Genomic DNA, 19,408 nt, shown 5'->3' with positions numbered 1-19,408 from the left:
TGCTGCATTCAGGAATTTAGGCTCTTGGGGGGGGCTTCACTAGAGCAGTAGTGATGCTCCCCACTCTTTTCCCCTCTCCCTTCCTTCCCTACCTTCCTTCTCACCAGAAAGAGGTTGAAGCTTTGTTGATCACAAGGTCTGATAACCTCCGGTCAGTTCTAGCTGGGTCCTGGGGTGTGGCTGGTCACTCCCCTTGGATGGACTCTGAAGACGGAGCACCAGGGAGAACAGTGAGCATTGTACCACCAGCTTGAGCTGGCACAGAGGAATGGAAGCCCTGAAGCCACAGGTCTAAACCCAGTGACCCTGGGCAGAGTGGGTCAGAGTAGGACTTCAGGGTCAAGATTGTGTGAATGGAAATACCAGCTCCATTACTTACCAGCTGTGTGACCTTGAGCTAGTCATTTTACCTCTCTGTGCTTCACTTTCATCGTCTGTAAAATGGGACTGATAATAAAATCTATCTCCTGATAGATAGATGTAAAATATAGTGCCTAGCACCTAGCAAATACTCAAGCATTTGAGTCTTTCGAAGGAGTATATGTTTCTGGTAGAAGTCTCTGGCCCTGGGGCTTCTCCTCAGTCACTCTCTGCTACAGTCATGTTGGCAGTTTTAGCCAAAATTCATTTAGGTAAGTGAGTAGATGTTTTACTGCCTTTTTGCTATTTAGAATTTTTATTTTTTATTGTTTGGCCGCACTGCATGGCCTGCGGGAATCTTAGTTCCCCGACCAGGGATCCAACCTGGGCTCCCTGAAGTGGAAGCGTGGAGTCCTAACCACTGGACCGCCAGGGAAGTCCCGCTATTCAGAATTTTTAAAGGAAAACATATACTAGCTAACATTAGCTGTTTCTCTCAAACCTAGATCCTTGTGTTGATCTACTGTAGTAAGTTTTCTTCCAGTTTTTAGATCCGGTTTCCCCCTCAGGCTACTGAAAGGCCCATATTCCCATATCTCCTAAGGCGCCAGTTTAAGACTACAGCATGTGACCGCAGCGCGGGATGCCTGATGGAGCAAAGGGAAGGTTACTAGTCTCCACTGAGCAGTCTCAGAGCCAGAGGGGAGCAGGGGCCCTCCAGGTCATCTGGGCCATCCCTTTGCCTTTGGGACAACAGACACGTCCCCTACCTTAGACTGCATCTGGGAGAGGGGCTAAGGGATTTCACTGTACAGGTGAAGGGGCCGGAGCCGAGCATTTAGTTTGTAAATGCACGGAGTGAGGTGCTGGCACAAATCACATCACACCTTACGGAGGAAGAGAAAGCATGTCCTGAGGCTAAGGGACAGCTAACTACGATTTGTCCTCCCTTTCAGATTGCCCCAGACTCCTATGAGTCTACCTTTCAGTTATCCAAATTAAATTTGCAAGTAATTAAGTCATGCAAGTAAAAGTTGCTTTCACATGATTATGAGGCCCTTCGAACTCTCCAGTTTTTTTTTTTTTTTTTTTGTGATATGCGGGCCTCTCACTGTTGTGGCCTCTCCCGTTGCGGAGCACAGGCTCCGGACGCGCAGGCTCAGCGGCCATGGCTCACGGGCCCAGCCACTCCGCGGCACGTGGGATCTTCCCGGACTGGGGCATGAACCCATGTCCCCTGCATCTGCAGGCGGATTCTCAACCACTGCACCACCAGGGAAGCCCCCGAACTCTCCAGTTTAAGTCTGAAAGTACAGGCGCCTGAGTTCCCCTCTTTGTTTCTTCTTCTTTCCTCTCTATAATGGGCTATTGGGCTTCACATGTTGTTGAGATTGTGAAAAACTTTGAACCCATAAGAAGTTCAAACGATGAATATGTGTCTGTTTCCTGGACAAACCTCTGAGAATCTGTACAGAAAGTGAATCTGCTCCCCCTGAGGGGAGTTGGGAACTGCTCCAGTATAATGGAGGGGTGGCCTGGAGCTCTTCTTGTCCTTAACCAAAAGCAATTTCCTGTCCTCTTGGTCCGCCTGCAGCCTGCGGGGCTGGAGCCCGCCGTGCTGTACCTCTCCCTGAGCAGCAAGGTGGGCCACGCTGGTCACGTCTCCCTGGACAAAGCAGAAATAAATCACACTCCAGCCCCTGCTTAAGATCTGATGAAATTCCCCATTTCCGCTCCAAATTGAATTCCTCCCGAAGGATTGGAGCAGCTCCCGGGTAATGAAGGCACTCCTTCCTCCTCTGCTAGAAGCATGTTTTAAATGAACTGACACAGCCTTCTAATCTGGGTGGGGAGGTAGCTTTTAGGAACAATTCTGAGAAACTGTTTTCAGACCAGAAATGATATTTTTAATCTTGAGGGGCAAGGCGGCAGACAGACAGTACCACGTGGCCTTTGTCGGGAGGCAGCCCCGCTGCTGGTGGTCTCCTGGGAAAGAAGGAGAACACGTGTCCTGCTGACGTTCTGCCCACCCCCCTGCTCTGCCCCGCTGGCCTTCTAGATCACTTGCAGTGAAAGAGAATTTATGATGGAGAATACAAACAAGAGGGCTTGTACTTTTTGGGAGTTGAAAATATTACTTTCCCACCCATCTCTTATTTGGGAAAAACGATCAACTCTGTGATTTAAAAACAAAACAAAACAAAACAAAACAAAACCAAAACCAAAAACCTTCTTTAGGATGAAGATGTCATTGAAGTGATTATCTTCTGTCCTCTGTAATGATGATGAATCAACAATTTGGCATTTGTAGAGGCAGTTGACACAGGCCCTTTCAGGGGAAAAAAGGAAGAAGAAAAAAGAAAACCCGTTTTCAAATAGGGCCTGTCAGAATGAAGCCTGGTGCCCCGCTGGCTGATTAGGACCATGAATAAGATTCTGAGAACTCAGAAAGCGTGAGGACCCCAGGGGTAACACTTATAAATCAAGTGTAAGGTAGGGGTAGAAAATTCTAAACATGCATTTTGTTTTGAAGGTGGGCATGAAGGAGATTATCTGCTGGTAGAGGAATATTTAATATTATTCCTTGAAGTGAGTTTAAGAGCATTATACCTTTCTTCATTCATTGTTGGAAAAAATAGTTTAAAAATTCTACTTAACATGAAAAATCCTGACACTTAGGTTCAAAAGGAGAGGAAGAAGTTCTCCTTGAAATAAAATTCTATTGGTCCTTTTATGCCAGAATTTTGTTAACAACCCTTGAGGGCTTCCCTGGTGGCGCAGTGGTTGAGAGTCCGCCTGCCGGTGCAAGGGACGCGGGTTCGTGCCCCGGTCTGGGAAGATCCCACATGCTGCGGGAGCGGCTGGGCCCGTGAGCCGTGGCCGCTGAGCCTGCGCGTCCGGAGCCTGTGCTCCGCAACGGGAGAGGCCACAAGAGTGAGAGGCCCGCGTACCACAAAAAAAAAAAAAAAAAAAAAAAAAAAAAACAACCAAAAAAACCCTTGAGAAAGGTTATCAAAACCTTACTCTGTGTTTTTAATTTAGTTTAAGAACGAACCTACTTCCCTCATAGAAACTATGATCCACAGGTAAAACCCAACCTTAGACGACAAACTCCGCTGCAGGAGGATTTGGGGTCTGGTTCTCAACTGGAAAATTGCTTTTCAGGGAGAAGGTCATGTTTTCCACTGATAACAGGGTCATTTATATCAATTGAAACGCACATCCTCTGATCTAGGAGGAAGTTTAAGCTTTGGTCTTTCTCAGAAGACAGGAGGAAATACATTTCTCCCTGGCTCGGAAGAAAGTATTGAGGACGGGAAGTGAGAAATTAGGTACCGTTCCAGCAATGCCAGGGTCTGTCCTGAGCCCAGCCAAGGCCAGAACGGTATCTCCAAAGTACTGACAGGTGGGGAAGGAGGTCTGCTGGAGACAACAAAGACTGTTGAAGGGGAAAAACTACAGGACAGGAAAATGAAATGCCATCCCCCCCACCACACAGCTGCTTTTGTGCATTCCTTCAGGCCCTTGCAGACTTTGATATTTGCATAAAAGGGCCTGGCTCGGCTTCCACACTGGGACAAAGCAGCGAGCAGGTCGCTGTGGACGGGGCAGCCTTTTTCTTCGTGAACAGTCTTGCTGCCATGTCACAGTCATCAGCGTGTGTACGCTTCTTGGGCTGCGGGGTCGGCTCAGCCTTACTGTCTCTGTAACTGCGTGTGCACCGTCTGGGTCTCTGGCCAGCAGACCTTTCCAGCGCAGGCTGTCTGTGAGCCTGTTTACAAAGCCTGAAGTTGCTTCTGTTTTGCTTTAGCCAAAAGGGTGAAGCGCTGCCAGCAGTATGTCTGGAATGTTATTTACTTGGTACATTTCTGTGGCTTTTCTTTGCAGTGCTGCACATGCCAGAGCAAAGGGTTATTTACTTGAAAATGCCAGGTTTCGCAGTTTGTCTTCTCCATGGGGCGACTTTCTCAGGAAGAGGAAGTTTAGCTCCTGGGCCTCTGTTTCCTCCCTCCCTCCTTCCCTCCCTCTCACCCTTTTCCCTTTCCTTCCTGTCTGCCTTCCTTCCTTCCTTTTTTTTTTTTTTTTCCTGAGTTAGTGCTCTGAACTTCTGTTGTTGCATACTGCATCGCACCTTTGTATCCTAAACGCCCCAACTACACTTTTAATTTCTGGCATTTCTGGTGGACTCTGCCGGGATCCTGGCGGACACCTTCTCATTTCCGCGCCTGCCCTGTTATTATTTCACATGAAAGCTGTCTATTTTGGCACACATGACTCCCGCGCTTTCAGTAGAGCTCTCTGAGCTGAACGGGCGATGCTGTGCAAGGCAAGTACAGGTGGGCTTTTCTCTACTGGCGGCCGTGGGGGCAGAGGACAAAACTGCAAGCTGTCCTGGCTTGTGCAGAGCCCACACGATGGCAGATGCATGACTTTTGACGGAACGAACCGGTGTGTACAGCTTCTTAATTTGGAAGGTTTTACGACTGCTTTTGTTCAATCGATGGAGGAGAGATTGCTTTTTTTAAAAGAGCAAATTCTTCATTCATAAGACGGTAAATGAGTCCTGGATAAATGAGAAATACCGAAGGTAGAAGCACAGGAGGTATTTCCTTTGCCTCTTCTCTCTTCAGCTTCCCTTCTTCCCATTTCATCAATGCAATTCTAATTATGGTATTTGGGGTTTTAAAAGAAGGTGTGGGAAATGAGATTAGATAAATCTCCCGGACTGGTGCCAGCCCTGGAACCATTTGCACACCTGAGTGAGTTAATTCCCTTCTCTCTCTCTCCCCCCGCCTAGTTTTGTGTCATGGGAACGTATAAGCATCTATAGTTAGAAGATACCTTTGAAAATCTCGGCCTCACAGAGACTCAGCTTTTATCAGAGTCTCTTGAAACCTCACCCACCCATGGCACCTAGGAGTTTGTTGCCTCTGTAACCACCCTCAGTCTGAACTAGGAAATGTTTGGTTCCATTCTTCTCGGCTTTTCGGGTCCTTCTGCATGACTTCTCACTTTGTTTGTAAGCTGCTCAGATTTTTTGGCTGAAGGGTCTTCTTTGATCACTGTCTCGACAGCATGGGCTTCGCATTCTCACACCTGCTCTTCTTTTACAGTCCAGATTTCAGGGTAAGTGCTTCCATCGCCTTGTAATTTCTTCAGTGTAAAACCTCGGTGCAGGTTGCTTATTACAGGTAATAGCTGCTTGATGACGGAGACGCCTGCTTGGCAGAAAAGGCAACCTGAACCTCTGCCAGGAACTTAAACTGCCACTTTATTTCTAAAAGCATCTAAGCTGCGAGCCTATTGGTCGTGATCTAGCATGCACAGATAATAACAGGCTGGCAGGGCTGAGAAAGCCAGCCCTGGGGGTGGCCATGAGGACAGGCCCTGATAAGACTGTGTGTGTTTTCTCCCCCATGATCCACAGCCCACACCTCGTCTTCCTCTCTCAGAGCACCTTGACTGGAATGAGCCAGCTCTGTGGGACCCGTCTCTGCCATGAAATTGCTCACGCCTGGTTTGGCCTGGCTATCGGGGCCCGAGACTGGACGGAAGAGTGGCTCAGTGAAGGGTTCGCCACTCACTTGGAAGATGTATTCTGGGCCAAGGCGCAGCAGGTAGGTTTCAAGTGCGCTAAGCATTTCACTACCCAGAGTCAAGTTCAACTCAGAGTCTTCGTTTCATTCAACAGATAGGTATTGAGTGCTCATTATGCACTTAGGCACTTGTTCTATTTGCTTTGTAAATGGGAGGAGAGTCCTTGCTTCCCACGGGGTTCATGGTCTAGCGATGAGAGAGAACAGATAAACAGATAAACATCTTTAACATGTAGTGATGAGTACTGTCAAGAAAATGAAGCCGGATAGAGAGAGGTGGGTTTAGTGCTGTTTTAGAAGGTGCTTATCAGAGAAGCTCTCTGATAAGGGGACATTTGAGCAAAGACTTGAAGAAAAGGTGGTGCTATGCATACTCAAGCACTCCTTTGTGGTATGGTTGTGGTGTGTTTTGTTTTATTAAATAATGAGATGAAATTTTAACTCAAGAGTCACGATCTCAGATGTATGCTGGCAAGTAATAAAGAATGAAGCAGTTGGTGTTATAGATTCAGGAATGGTAAGGACTGTGGCAAACCGGAAGCTTCTCCTCAGCTCTAACCGATTGCTGTCATGCCGAAAGGAGGGCTCAATACAACCTAGACTTCTAGTTTTTTAAAGGAAATTATGACTCTGGATTTTTATGTGAAATTTACTGATTTAAAAAATATGCAAACCAAACATACACCGGGGCCAGACCTAGTCAACACACTCCCAGCTTACAACCTCAACTTTTTTTTTAACTTTATTTTTATTTAAAAAAAAATTTAAATTTAGGTAAAATGGACCTATAACCTTACACTAGTTTTGGGCGTACAACATAATAATTCTATGTTTGTATACATTGTGAAATTATAACCACAAGTCTAGTTAACATTAGTCACCTTACATAGTTACAATTTTTTTTCTTGTGATGAAAACGTTTAAGATCTACTCTCAGCACTTTCAAAAATGCGATACTGTGTTATTAACTATAGTCACCTTTCTGTATATTACATCCCCATGACTTGTTTATTTTAAAACTGGAAGATTGTACGTTTTGGCCCCTTCACCCACTTCTCCCACTTTCTGACCCCTGTCGCTGGCAACCACCAGTCTGTTCTATGGATCTGTGAGCTTTGTTTTTTATTGTTTTTTACAACCTCAACTTAAAAAAATTAGCCACCAGCAATAAGGAGGATATGGCAGCTAACCGGCTTCCTGCTTAATTTCTAATTTCTAATATTTGGCTGCTTCTGTTCCCTACCATCTCTATACACTGGACTACTTGACATTTTCTGAAATTCCCAAGTTTGTGCATATGTGTATGATTTTGTTCAAGTTCCTTCTGCCTGTTGAAATCCTATTTATCTTTCACTAGCAGCTCAGACTGTTCATCTCACTCACAGTTCAATACTACTCTTCTAGAAACTTTGGATTTCCACTGTATCTGTACTTACTCACCTGTTTTTTTTTCACTTTTTCCTTCTTCTTTCTATCGTCACGACTAGACTGTGACCTCTTTCAAAGTGGCACTGTGTCTTACTCATCCTCCCCCTTTCACACCTTGGCTGTAGAGCTAGCAGCGTGCATAGCTGTGTGCCCCTCCACACAGAATCCTGTGGAGCGAGGCCACATGGAAGGTTCTCGAGCAAAGGGGCTGGGTTTGGAGTCGGACCAGACTTGGAATCCCAGCTTTGCTGTTTACAGTAGGTTATGTGGCCTCCCTGAGCCTCAGTTTCCTCCTTTATAAAATGGGTATAGGAATGCTTAACCTTGCAGAGTGAAAGGGATAGTGTGTGAATGAGCTTAACACAGTGCCTGACACATGGAGGGGGTTCAAGAAATACCAGTTCTCCTTTCTTGTTCTCTTCCTCTTTGATTTTGCCACCACCTTGCACACAGTAGGCATTCAGCAAGGATTAAATAGGTTTAGTGTAAATGTGCCTCTTTCACCGTCACTTCCCCGAGGTACTTCCCTCCTGAGACAATCAGATTTAGGCTGTTCTTCATAATCGTGAGTGTATGTCAGGCATCTGATGATCATCTCTCTGTCCTTTATCTCCTGAATCCCCAAAGAGCGCTCCCCCTTTATCCTTCCCCTTGCCTGTACCTCCTGGAATCTCTTTGCTTGTGTCCTCCCTCCAGCTGCCCTACCTTACATCTGTCTCTACCAAAAAAGGCACGACGCTGGCCTGGCTGCATCTCACAGCTGCACAACTTCCACGTGTCCATCCTGTGCTAGATCTGTAGGGATAAAAGGATAAGACTACAACGCTGCTCTGAAAGAGGGCAGAGTCTAATTTTGAACATAAGGAAAGCACACCGTAGAAGGAAGAAGAAAATAAGTTAGAAAAGAGAGGTAAACACCAAATATTGTGGGAGTTCACAGGTGGAAGAGGCTGGGTATGAGAAAATCCAGAAAGCCTTCTTGGAGGAGGTGACTTCTTGTGGGCCTCAAAGGGAAAGTAGGAGTTGAAGTTTCTCTATCCCTCCTTTTCCCTTAACCTGGAGTAGTGGGCAATCCACCTCATCATCCTTTAAGGTACATGCAGTAAGTCTTCAATATGTGAAAACATGGACACCCCTGAAGCGAAGTGGCCATTCTAGAACCAGCACAAAGTTTGGAAACATTTCCAGAGTACACCCATTGCTCTGGCCCCTTCCTTGAAGGTTGAGTTAGACTGAGCTGTTGGTGGTCCCTGACAAGTGTTCACAGCAAGCCTCCCAAGCAGGAGAGGAATGCTCCTTGGGGCAGGAAAGGGTGGGCTGCCTCACGGGAGACTCCCAGTCAGCAGGTCATTTCATCACTGAACAGAGGGCGGGAGGGTGCAGTGTTGCTTTGCTGCCCAGGAGACTGCACTGTGCAGCACCGAGCATCAGCAAGTACAGCAAAGGGGAGTGAGAAATCTTTGAACAAGGAGATAGAAACCCACATTCCTCTCAGAGTGGCATTCTGTAGGGTGAGGTGAATAGAGTTAGTGGCAACTTGAATCATATAACTTGTCATCAACTTGGAGAAAGTCTAAACTCCTTCACAGCTGTCGTATTCAACTCGGGCTGCCATAACAAAGTACCACAGACCAGGAGACTTAAACAACAGACACTTGTTTTTCTCACAGTTTGGGAGGTTAGAAGTCCAAGACCAAGGTGCTGACAGGCTTGGTTTCTGGTGAGGCCTCCCTTCCCTGACTTGGGGAGGGCCTTCTTCTCACTGTGTCCTCACATGGCCTTTCCTCAGTGCACACATGGAGAGAGAGTTTTAGTGTCTCTTCCTCTTCCTGTAAAGACACCAACCCTATTAGATTAGGGCCCCATCCTTTTGAACTCATTTAACCTTAATTACCTCCTTAAAGGCCCTATCTCCAAATCCAGTCACAGTGGTGATTAGGGCTTGAACATATAATTTTTGTTAGGGAAGGGGACAACAAAACTCAGTCCACGACAACAGGACACACACAGTGTCTTGATCACCTGGCCTCTGCTAGCTACTTGGCACCTCTGTCCCTCCCTGGCTGGCAGCCTGCTCCCTGCCTGACCCGAACCCTCACCATTTTTAAAACATTTCACACTCTTTCCAGGCCCCACGAGCTTTGTACATGCTTTCCATCTTCCTGAAATTCCTCCTCCTCTGGCTGGCTCCTGCTTTCCCTGGGGAGCACCTCCTCAGGAAAGCCTTCTGACCACCCTGGTTGGCCAGGTGGCATCTGGGTTCTTCCTTAACCCCTGCCGTCACTGAATTCTGATGGTTACTGTGCTTGTCTGTCTTCCCTGGACTCCTCACGTTCAGAGCTGATTCTAGCAGAGAATCAGTAAATACCTGCTGAGGGAACTATTAGGGACCTTTAATTCCCAGAAATGCCTGTAGACACTGACAGTTCCCTGCCCAGTGGATGCTCTGCTGCCCTCCCTTGTGGGGTTACAGCCATGGGGCCTTGTGAGCACATCGAGCGACAGCAGCCAATTCTGACCAGTAGGGCAGGGTGCGATGGCCTTCCCCCTCCCCAAGAGTGAGTCCAGGCAGTGCACTCTTTCTGGTTATATGCAAACAGAATCATCTGGGTTGCATTAGCTGGCTGCATTGTAAACAGCCCTTAACAAAACTGAGGGCTGGGAAAAGTAGGAGGTAAATGGAGGGGACCTTTCCCACCCTGTGCAAGAAGACAAAGCAGGAAAAGGCTGGATGGGATCAGAGTGGAAATGGCTCCCTAGGGAGGGAGGTCTGCTCTTTCCAGGCCAGGGGTGGAGGTGAGGGGGCAGGGGGAGGTTCCGGGGCCAGGGGGCACCTCCCAAACAGGCAGCGCAGGAGTGAGGGCTGGTTCTTTGTTTGAGGACCTAAGAGGCCCTTTCTGATGGAGCGCAAGGTGCGGCGGGGGGCTGTCTGTGCCATCCCCCCCCTGAAACAAAGCCAGCTGCCCCAGCGGTGGCTGTGACTCCGCGGGAGGACGACAGTGACTGTGCCCTGAGCGTTTGTGTTTGTGTGTCTGTCCTCCAAGCAGCTGGCCCCCGAAGAGGCCCAGGAGCAGCAGGGACTGAGGGATTGCCTGCGCTGGCGTCGCCTCCAGGACGAGGTGCGGAACTCCCCGGAGGATATGCAGGTGTTGAGGTAAAGCGCTACGTGGTCCCGTTACCTTGCTGTCCTTCCATCACGCTGCTCCTTTCCTGCAAGGCACGTCCAGGCCATCTCTTAAATCTGCTGTGTTTCCTTTTTAAATTAAATTGGGCTAGATTACTCATCTTCCCAGGGATGTGATTGTTATGTTTTAAGTCTTTCAGGGTGTGGGTTTGGATTTGCCTTCTGACATTTTCCTGGTGTCTCTGTTCAGGAAAAAACTAGCACAAGGCCATTTCCGGGACCAAGTTCTTCATTTGAAGTTCTAATAGTTACTTTATGTGGTGGCTGTGGACTTGGAGAAGGTTAGGGTCTGGTAGCCTGGCAGACAGTAACTCTTTAAAGCCAAAAGGAAAAAAAAAAAAAAACCTTTAAGAAAATATTGATTCCTAAGTGTTTAGTAGTAACAGATGTTTGTGTCAATGGGGCCTTTTGTTCCGGATGTGTCCCTGCAGGAGGCCACTCCTGTGCTGGTGGGAGGATTCTACTCTCAGCTCCTGTGTTGTATTTTCAGAACTTGTCTTGCAGCACTGGTAGGATTACTTCTTGCCATTTTCCCATTTTTTTTTTTTTTTTTGGTCCCTCTCTGTTTGCCTGTTTTTTTTGCCTGTTTTTTTCTCCACTTCTGTAAATAGTTGTTTATCTGAAACCTTGAGCCTCGACCCCAGGAGCTCTGTGATTGCTATGGTAACAGAAGCTTTCATCCTGTCCCCTCTTGACTGCAGCCAAGCCTTTGGAGTCTGCCATCAGACAGGTGGGAAGGCAGCCATCCGGGAATCACCCCTCGTTTTAGATGGCAGCTCTGAAGGCCATTCTACCGCCTGGGTAGAAGCCTGCCTGGACCCGTCCTGTTGTTTGTTTTGAAATAAAAACCCCTCTCCGCAGTACTGCCCACTGAGGCCAAAGTCTGAGGGGAATGCCGAGCCCAGCCTGACCCCAGCGAGGTCGCCAGTCCTTTGTGTAGCACAGAGGGTGTGGCCGCTCTTCCCACGGAGAAGTCCTCTCTCACACGCTAACCAACCGCCGGCGTCTGCTGACTCATCCATTGTTTAGGAAAGCCGGAGCCCGGAGCCCTGTCTTCCCCACCCAGCGCCACTGTGCTAGCATCCGTTCACTCAGCCAGCGGGATGGCTACACCCACCGCCAACATGGACAGGGTCCCCCCCGCTCGGGAGAGGCAGGCAGGAGCTAGAGCGTCCGTCCAGCCTTACCCTGAGTGCGATGGAAGCTGCCCCAGGGCCTTCAGCACGGAAGGATCCTTATCTGTCTCGGGCTTTTACACTGCTGCTCTGGCTGCTGTGCGGCCCGGACTGCAGGCCTCAGACAGAAAGCCAGGAGAAGGGTTAGAACGTCGTAGTAGTCCACGTTAGAGGTCCTGGTTGTGGCAGGGCAGACACAAGAAGCAGGCCTGTTTAAGCCATGTTTTGGCAGTGGCACTGGCACGTCTTTGGTCTGTTGAATGTGGAGAAAAGGAAATTGCAAGCGTCCAGAATGACTTCAAGGCGTTTGACCTGAGCAGCTGAGTAGACAGGTGGTGATGCCATTTGGTGAGATGGTAAAGACTTTGGGAGGAGCAGGCTTCGGAGGGAAGAATAAAGATTCCAGTTTTGCATGTGTCAAGTTTGACATAGTCAATATTGAAAACTCAGTGAGGTTTACAAGTCAGGAGCTCATTGGAGAGGCTGGGACATTCAGCCTATGGATACTTAAAATTCTGAGCACGTTGAAATGACCAGCTAGAGAGGAAAGCGAGAGAAGAGGTTGAGAGGAAGATGAGGAGCCCGTGGAGGAGCTGGGGAAATCAGTGTAGAGAAAACCCCCATGCCGGGAGTCATGGAAGTCAGGAAAGGAAATGCCGGATGCTGCTGAGGGGTGTGTAAAAGGGAGGGAGAGAAGTGACCTTTGGTTGGACCACACGCACGAAAGGTGTTGGTGACCTTGACATGCATGCATTTATTCATGAGCTGTGGAGAAGGGAGCCAGACTGAAGTGGGTAGAGGAGTGAATGGGAGGTCAGGAAGCAGAGACATTGAGTGTGGACTTTGTGAGAGAAGTTGTGCTGGGAGGGGAGGGAAATGTGGGTCAGGGAGGTTTGTTTTAAGGTGGCTGATGCAGGAACAAGCTTACGTGTGAGCTGTATAACTGGGCCAATCCTGCCAGCTCTCAGGACTCAGTTTCCCCACCCTCCAAGTCTCTAAGTCCCTTTGATGCCCCCAGTTCTGTATGACCATAGACCGTCGGTTCGGGTAAGGACACTATAATTAACAACAGTTGGTGAAATGTGTTCCCAACTTATAAGCAGTCAGATGGACCCTGGGAAGTCAGTGCACATGTGTGGAGAGCCTTGTCTCTGGGGTTCGTGGAGCTTCTGATGTCCAAGAGCTTTTCCTTTGTGTGTGGAGCTGGGAGAAGGAATACGCTATTTTTAGAGCCTTGTGCTAAAAGGCTTATTATGGCATTTGTTTTTCTTTTTCTTAGTATTCAGAAATTGTGTTTGCCTAAATTTAGGCTAACCATGAAATGAGTGCATTTGAAAGATTTGTTGCACATCAACATGGAAAATATTGTTATCAGATGCACTTACAATGAAGAGGAAATGTTTCTGAACCTGCCCCAAATTATATAGTCTAGGTTTAGTTTATTCCCATCCCTTAGAATTCTCCCTTAAATGGGCTCAGAGAACCTAGAAATGACTGACAATAAAAGGAAGAACCAGAGTTGTGACAATTTGTTCTCAGATTTTTGTTTTAGTACACAAATAAGACCTTGGGAAAGAAGTCTCTTAAAACAATACAGTAGTCAAAGATGCTATCTTTTTTCTTTCTTGCTTTTAAGATACCCCATGGTCTTCAAACGATGGACCAAGAACAATTTAGAAGTCTTGGTTTCACGTAGCCAGAGGCAACGGAAACTTCTCCTACTCACCTTTGCAGCAACTTTCAACATAGTCGACCACCCCCTGTTTCTAAACACCCTTTCTTCTCTTGGCTTCTGCGTCACACTCTCCTTGATTTCCTTCTCCCTCACTGGTGGTCCTTCCCCACCTCTCCTGCTGGCTGTTTAACATCTTCACTTAGATAACTCATGGCTTTGAAAGACCAGTTAAGGTGTCCAACATCATACAGCCAATAAAGAGCAAAGTGGGGATTTAAACAATCCTCTTTTCCTTACACCATCTCCCTGCCTCCAAAGAACTTGATATAGCATTTAGTTGCATTAAAAAGAAATACCCCAGGTATCTTGAACTGTGGAAGGACATGAAGGTCGGGTTGAAAAAAGTATCCTTAGGCAAAGTATCTTTGTCGTTTTACACATGAGAGTGTGTGTCTGATTATTTCAGTCAATATAGGGAAACAGGAAAACTCAATATTGTGTTGATGATAGCTCTTGGAGGGGTATTGATAAAGTGAGAAGAGAAAAATTAAAATTATGTTTGTCTCTGACTTGCTAATTTCAGTAATTTATAAGAACTGTTTTCCATTTGTGCCTCCCATATATCCAGTGTTGAATCATGGCTCTCATCAAATGTGTCTTAAATTGACCTGGTTGTAAGTTTCATTTGGTTAAAACAGTTCCTTGTGTTTTCCGAGGTTCTTCAGCCTTCACTGGCTGGGGAGCCTGTAATGTGGCTGCAGGCTCCCGGGGCATAGTTTCTAAATGCTAGGGTCACATTACTGGCTCCATGCCTTTTCCCATTTGTTAATTATTAAAATGCCTTTCCCATAGATGAGACCCCAGTGGCTCTCTCCAGACTTTCCCTCACCTCTCCCTCCACCAGGCCTGGGCAGAACCGTTTGCCGTTCAAAGCCTGATGTCACTGCCGTTCCGCTCTGCCCTGCCTGGCTGCCACCACTTCGCTCTCTCCTATTTGTTCCCCCAATCTCCCCCCACTCTTGTCCAGTGCAGCAGCCATGACTCTTGACAAGGAAGACGCCAGGGGGCTTCTGAAAGGCTCCCGTGCCTTTGGTCTCTAGGGTACAGCTGCATCAGCATCTTCCCTCTAAGTGCTTTCAGTTAGTGTATCACGACAGGCCGGCGGGATGGAAGAGCTACGGTGGCGGGGTCAGAAGAAATCTCTGTTGGTTTTTATAGTTTGTGATTTATTATCACTTCCCCCTTTTTCTGGATTCATTGTGAAAGTCAAGCTCGTGCTGCGAAAAACGTTAATAAAATATATCACGTTGAGTAGGTGCTGACAAGCCCGGAGTCTGACGTGGCTCTTTCTAGCTGCTGCCTCCACAAGTTGATACAATTCTAGAGAAATGCAGACTCTCTTCCCATCTTCCTCATGAATCCCTCACCCCCCTGGTTCCAAAGACATCCCATAATAATAATAATAATAGGGAAAACCCCCTAAGTGTGTAACTCTATCTACAGCCAAAATGAAATGTGCCACAAGTTCTGTGAGTTTGCATGATGCCTAAGCACTGTGTATTCCATTTAACCAGCGAGACATTTTTTCCATTAAAAGCCTATGTGTAAACCTTCTCTAGTGTTCATGAAGTTTTCACCTTTAAAGTTCTTTTTCAAAATTTTTATTTCTAGTCCTTGAAGAACATAGCAGTCTTTCCCACCCACATGTGGGAACGTGTCCATTCTCAGCCACACAAGCCTGCCTCATGGAAAAGCTCCAGCCCAGAGCTTCACTGCTGGGCCCGAACACTCCCCAGAATTCTTCTTCAGTCTCCACTGGCCCTGCAGGCATAAATAAATCCCTTCGCTTCTCCTTGGGCAGCTCCCTTCTCCTTGCCTATGGGATTTATTCCAGACCTTCCCCATGCTCTCTTCCTTCTCTTGCCTGCTGTCCCACAGGGAAAACGGAGGCCACCAGCCTATTCAATTCCCTTTGATTCTGTAAGCACATCAGCATCCACATCTACCCTGACCTCTCAGAGGCCTGAGTGCCAACTTGTCAGTCTCCGTACAGCTAAAGACAATTTTCTGGTTCCAGAAACAGAACTAGAAACGAATGTGCCTTGATACAGATCACAGAGCTATATATATATAGGTGAGTCTTGGAACCCCCTGCCCACGAGGGAGAAGGGAGGGAGGAACTGTACACCAAGCGAGGATGACATTCTTGTGACTTTGGACATGAACCGGGGTCACAAGTCTAGGGAAACTTTTCCCTCAGGGCATTGTGCCCTTATGATCATCAGACTCTGTAAACATATTTCAGTTCTTACCTTACTGGGTTCCTCTGCTTCCTTTGGTACTGTTAATAACGCTTCCCTTCTGGAAATTTCTATCACCTGACTTCCATGGCTCCCCCACCTCTGGTTTTCTTTGGCCCCCTCTGCCTTCCCTCCTCTATCTCCTTCACAGTCTTCTCTTCATCTTCCGTCTTGGAAGATTGGTTGGTCTTCCGCAGGGGCCACCCTCCTGGAGTGGTCTCATCTAAACACCCTCTCTTAGGTGGGGTTACCCAAAAGCAGATGAAATTCGTGTGAAAGACATTTGTTAGGAAGAATTCCCAGGAGGGGAAAATGGAAGGGAGAATGGAGGGCCAGGCCGGGGTGCCATGTTATCAAGTCAGGTTACACAGGATTGCTCTGGAAGCCATGTGGGTCAGCTTCAGAGTGGTCCTCATAAGGGGCAAGGGGCCCAGAGGGTAAATATCCTTGCACCTGTCATCATTGCTTAGCGAGTACATTCCAGGTGCTTCTGGTTCTTGTGTTCACAGGCAAGACAGGCTCAGGCAACCTGAGGGTCACATCCGAAAAAAGAGTCACAGGGAACGTGCCAAGAGCTGATGTGCACAGAAATGATAAATGCGTCCCACGGGATATGAGTAGGGCACGCTGGCCACAACTCCTGTCTGTGCTGGAGGCTCCCAAGTCTCCAGGCCAGCCTAGCTCTCTCGTAAAGATCAGATGTGAGTGCTGAACTGTCCACCTGACATCATCTCTTCCTGGTTGCCCTATATCTCACAGTGGTGACCCCCTCTCTCCCACTCCCATCGGCTCACCTCCAGTAGCACGGAACTCATCCCTGGTAGCACAAGTTCACACACTCATCCAAGGTAGAAACCTGGGAAACTCATCCAATTCCTCCCTCTCCCTGGGAGGGTTTAAGCCTTCACTCTGAACCTACCTCATAAGTCTTTCTCAATTCGACCCTTCTCCACCCCTAATACCACTGTCTCTCTCTGTTTAGAGCTTCATGGCTTGCTTGCACCCATCTAATATCCTCTGACTTGTTTTCTTCTACCTGTAGTCTAGCCCCATCAAATCCATCTTCCTCACTGCCACTGAGGAGCTTTACTGAAAACCCATTATGGGGCTTCCCTGGTGGCGCAGTGGTTGAGAGTCCGGCTGCCGATGCAGGGGACACGGGTTCGTGCCCCGGTCCGGGAAGATCCCACATGCCGCAGAGCGGCTGGGCCCGTGAGCCATGGCCGCTGAGCCTGCGCGTCCGGAGCCTGTGCTCCGCAACGGGAGAGGCCACAACAGTGAGAGGCCCGCGTACCGCAAAAACAAACAAACAAACAAACAAAAAAAACCATTATGATTCTGCCACCTTCTTGCTTAAAACTCTTCAAAAGTTTCCCCTTGTCTCCAGGGAAAACTTCCACAGCAGGCAAAGCCCGGCACACCATCACTCCTATTTTTCTGGTCTCTTCTCTTACCATTCTTTGCTTCACTCTCTAGCCACCCCAAATAGTTCACAGAACCTTACCCCTACTGTATTGCCAGGGCTCCCATAACAAAATTCTATGTGGCTTAAACAGCAGAAAATAATTTTCTTGCAGTTATAGAGGCTAGAAGTCCAAGATTAAGGTATCAGCAGGTTTGGTTTCTTCTGAGGTGTTTCTCCTTGGCTTGCAGATGGCTGCCTTCTCTGTGGGTCCTCACTTGGTCTTTTCTCTGTGTGTCTGCAGTCCTGCTGTCTCTTTGTATGTTCTAATCTCTCCTTATAAAGACACCAACCAGATTGGATAGAGGTCCAACCTAATGGCTTCATTTTAGCTTAACTCCTTCTTAAAGGCCTTATCTCCAAATGCAGTCACATCCTGAGGTACTGGGGGTTAGGGCTTCAACATAAAAATTTTGGAGAGATGTAATTCACCCCATAACATCTACTGTCTGCCTGTTCTTTCTTATCTCCTTGCCTTTTTTTCATATTGTCTCTATTTAGAATATGCTTCCTTTGTTGCATGACTCCAGAACATTCTGACTCAGCACAGGTATCACTGCCTTCCAGAAGTCTCAGTCCCTACCCTGACAGGACAAGCTGGTGACCCTCCTCTCTACCCACTAAATGCTCTGCTTGTATCTCCACCCATGACCTTACTATATTATTTTATAATTATATTTAGAATGAGCCATATTAAATTGCCAATAATTGACTTTTTTTTTTTTTTTTTTTTTTTTTTGCGGTACGCGGGCCTCTCACTATTGTGGCCTATGCCGTTGCGGAGCACAGGCTCCGGACGCGCAGGCTCAGCGACCACGGCTCACGGGCCTAGCCGCTCCGCGGCATGTGGGATCTTCCCGGACCAGGGCACGAACCCGCGTCCCCTTCATTGGCAGGCAGACTCTCAACCACTGCGCCACCAGGGAAGCCCAATATTTGACTATTTTTAACCTATAAAAACAGCGTTTTCACATTGCCCAGCTTGATACATCTCTCTTCTGACCCATCAACCTTTTGAACCTAGGGAGTATGTCTTCTTTGCTTCTGTATACCACAGTGCTTGGCACTGAGTGGATGCTTGATTAAATATTGAAGAAGTGAATGCTGTAGACAACATGATCTCTGTCCCTGAGTTTCTTTGTATATTATTCAGAGAGTTGAAATATTGGTCACAAGACAATAGATAGACAAATTCTAGGCTGTACCCTTAGAATTCAAAGAGCTGAGAGTAAGCTTAGCTACAAAAGGCCATTGGGAAAATGTGAGGCTTGAGCTGGGATGGTGAGAAAGAATTTCACTGAGGCTGGTAAAGCAGTGAAGGGAGGGGAACTCAATGAGCAATGCCTGGCAGGCATAAACAGTGAATTGACTGTGGAAATGTCCATTAAGTGAGAATGGGTTTACTGAAGAGGAGAGCCATTAAGAACCTATGAGACTGAAGGTGGACCAGGCTAAGTAATGGAGTTCCTTAGATGCCAAATTCAAGAGTTTGCACGTGACCATCCAGGCAGTGGGGAGCTATTTTCAGTTCCAAGAATGATGTAATGCAAACGGAGTTCTGGGAAGATTACCCAGCCTTTGGGATAACACATGATCAGATAGAGTGGAGAGGCCAGATAGAATTAGATGGCTGTTTCAGGAACCCAGACCTGAGATTAGAAGAACTTGGAATCCTCTTCTTGGATAGCCTAATAAGGCTTTGAATGAGTCACTTTGGAGTTATTCAAAGCTGATCGAAATGTCAATACAGCTTCAAGAAGTCTTCTAATAATATGATGTAAAGCCATCCCTGATCACAGAAAAGGATCAAGCCAGTAAAGGAACTGGTTGAATATGTGAGCTTTGTGAAGTTCGTTACGACTTTGAACAGAGTGAAGGGCAACAGTCCCAGTGGCTTCTTGGCCAAGGCCTGGTCTGTTCTGCCTCATTTTTAGAGAAACATCAACTGAGGATGCAGAACTGAACTCTCTCCAGGGCTTGTCAGTGTTCAGTTCTCAACGCAGGAAAAGTAGTATAGGGTTCAACAAGCCTGGAAGACAAACTGCCTGGATTTGAGTTCAGTGCTGACTCCACGACTTGCTATGTGACTTTGAGAGTTACACGACCATGCTGAGCTTTAGACTCCTTGCTGTAGAATGGAGTGGGGATAATAACACAACAGTTTCCACTTTATAGGTGAGTGTGAGGAATAAATGCCATGAGTACATGCAAATCATTTAGAACACAT

At 47.3% G+C, this 19,408-nt stretch overlaps 1 protein-coding gene across 13 annotated transcripts in view; it reads left to right on the top strand.

Moving 5' to 3' along the window:
- Positions 1-19,408, top strand: part of AOPEP (aminopeptidase O (putative)) — a 572,337-nt gene that overhangs the window by 212,354 nt on the left and 340,575 nt on the right. For all 13 annotated transcript variants that reach the window (XR_010841931.1, XR_010841933.1, XR_010841932.1 and 10 more), the window contains exons 6-7: positions 5,789-5,978; positions 10,433-10,539. Coding sequence is in view for 9 of the 13 variants with exons in the window: in XM_067041205.1 (XP_066897306.1) it covers positions 5,789-5,978; positions 10,433-10,539 (297 nt within the window). In the remaining 4 variants the exon portion in view is untranslated. The remainder of the gene's footprint in view (positions 1-5,788; positions 5,979-10,432; positions 10,540-19,408) is intronic.

The sequence above is a fragment of the Kogia breviceps genome, chromosome 8, assembly GCF_026419965.1.
Source record: "Kogia breviceps isolate mKogBre1 chromosome 8, mKogBre1 haplotype 1, whole genome shotgun sequence".
Lineage (NCBI taxonomy): Eukaryota > Metazoa > Chordata > Mammalia > Artiodactyla > Physeteridae > Kogia > Kogia breviceps.
The sequence above is the reverse complement of the archived record's forward strand: the minus strand, read 5'-3'. Positions and strand labels throughout refer to the sequence as shown.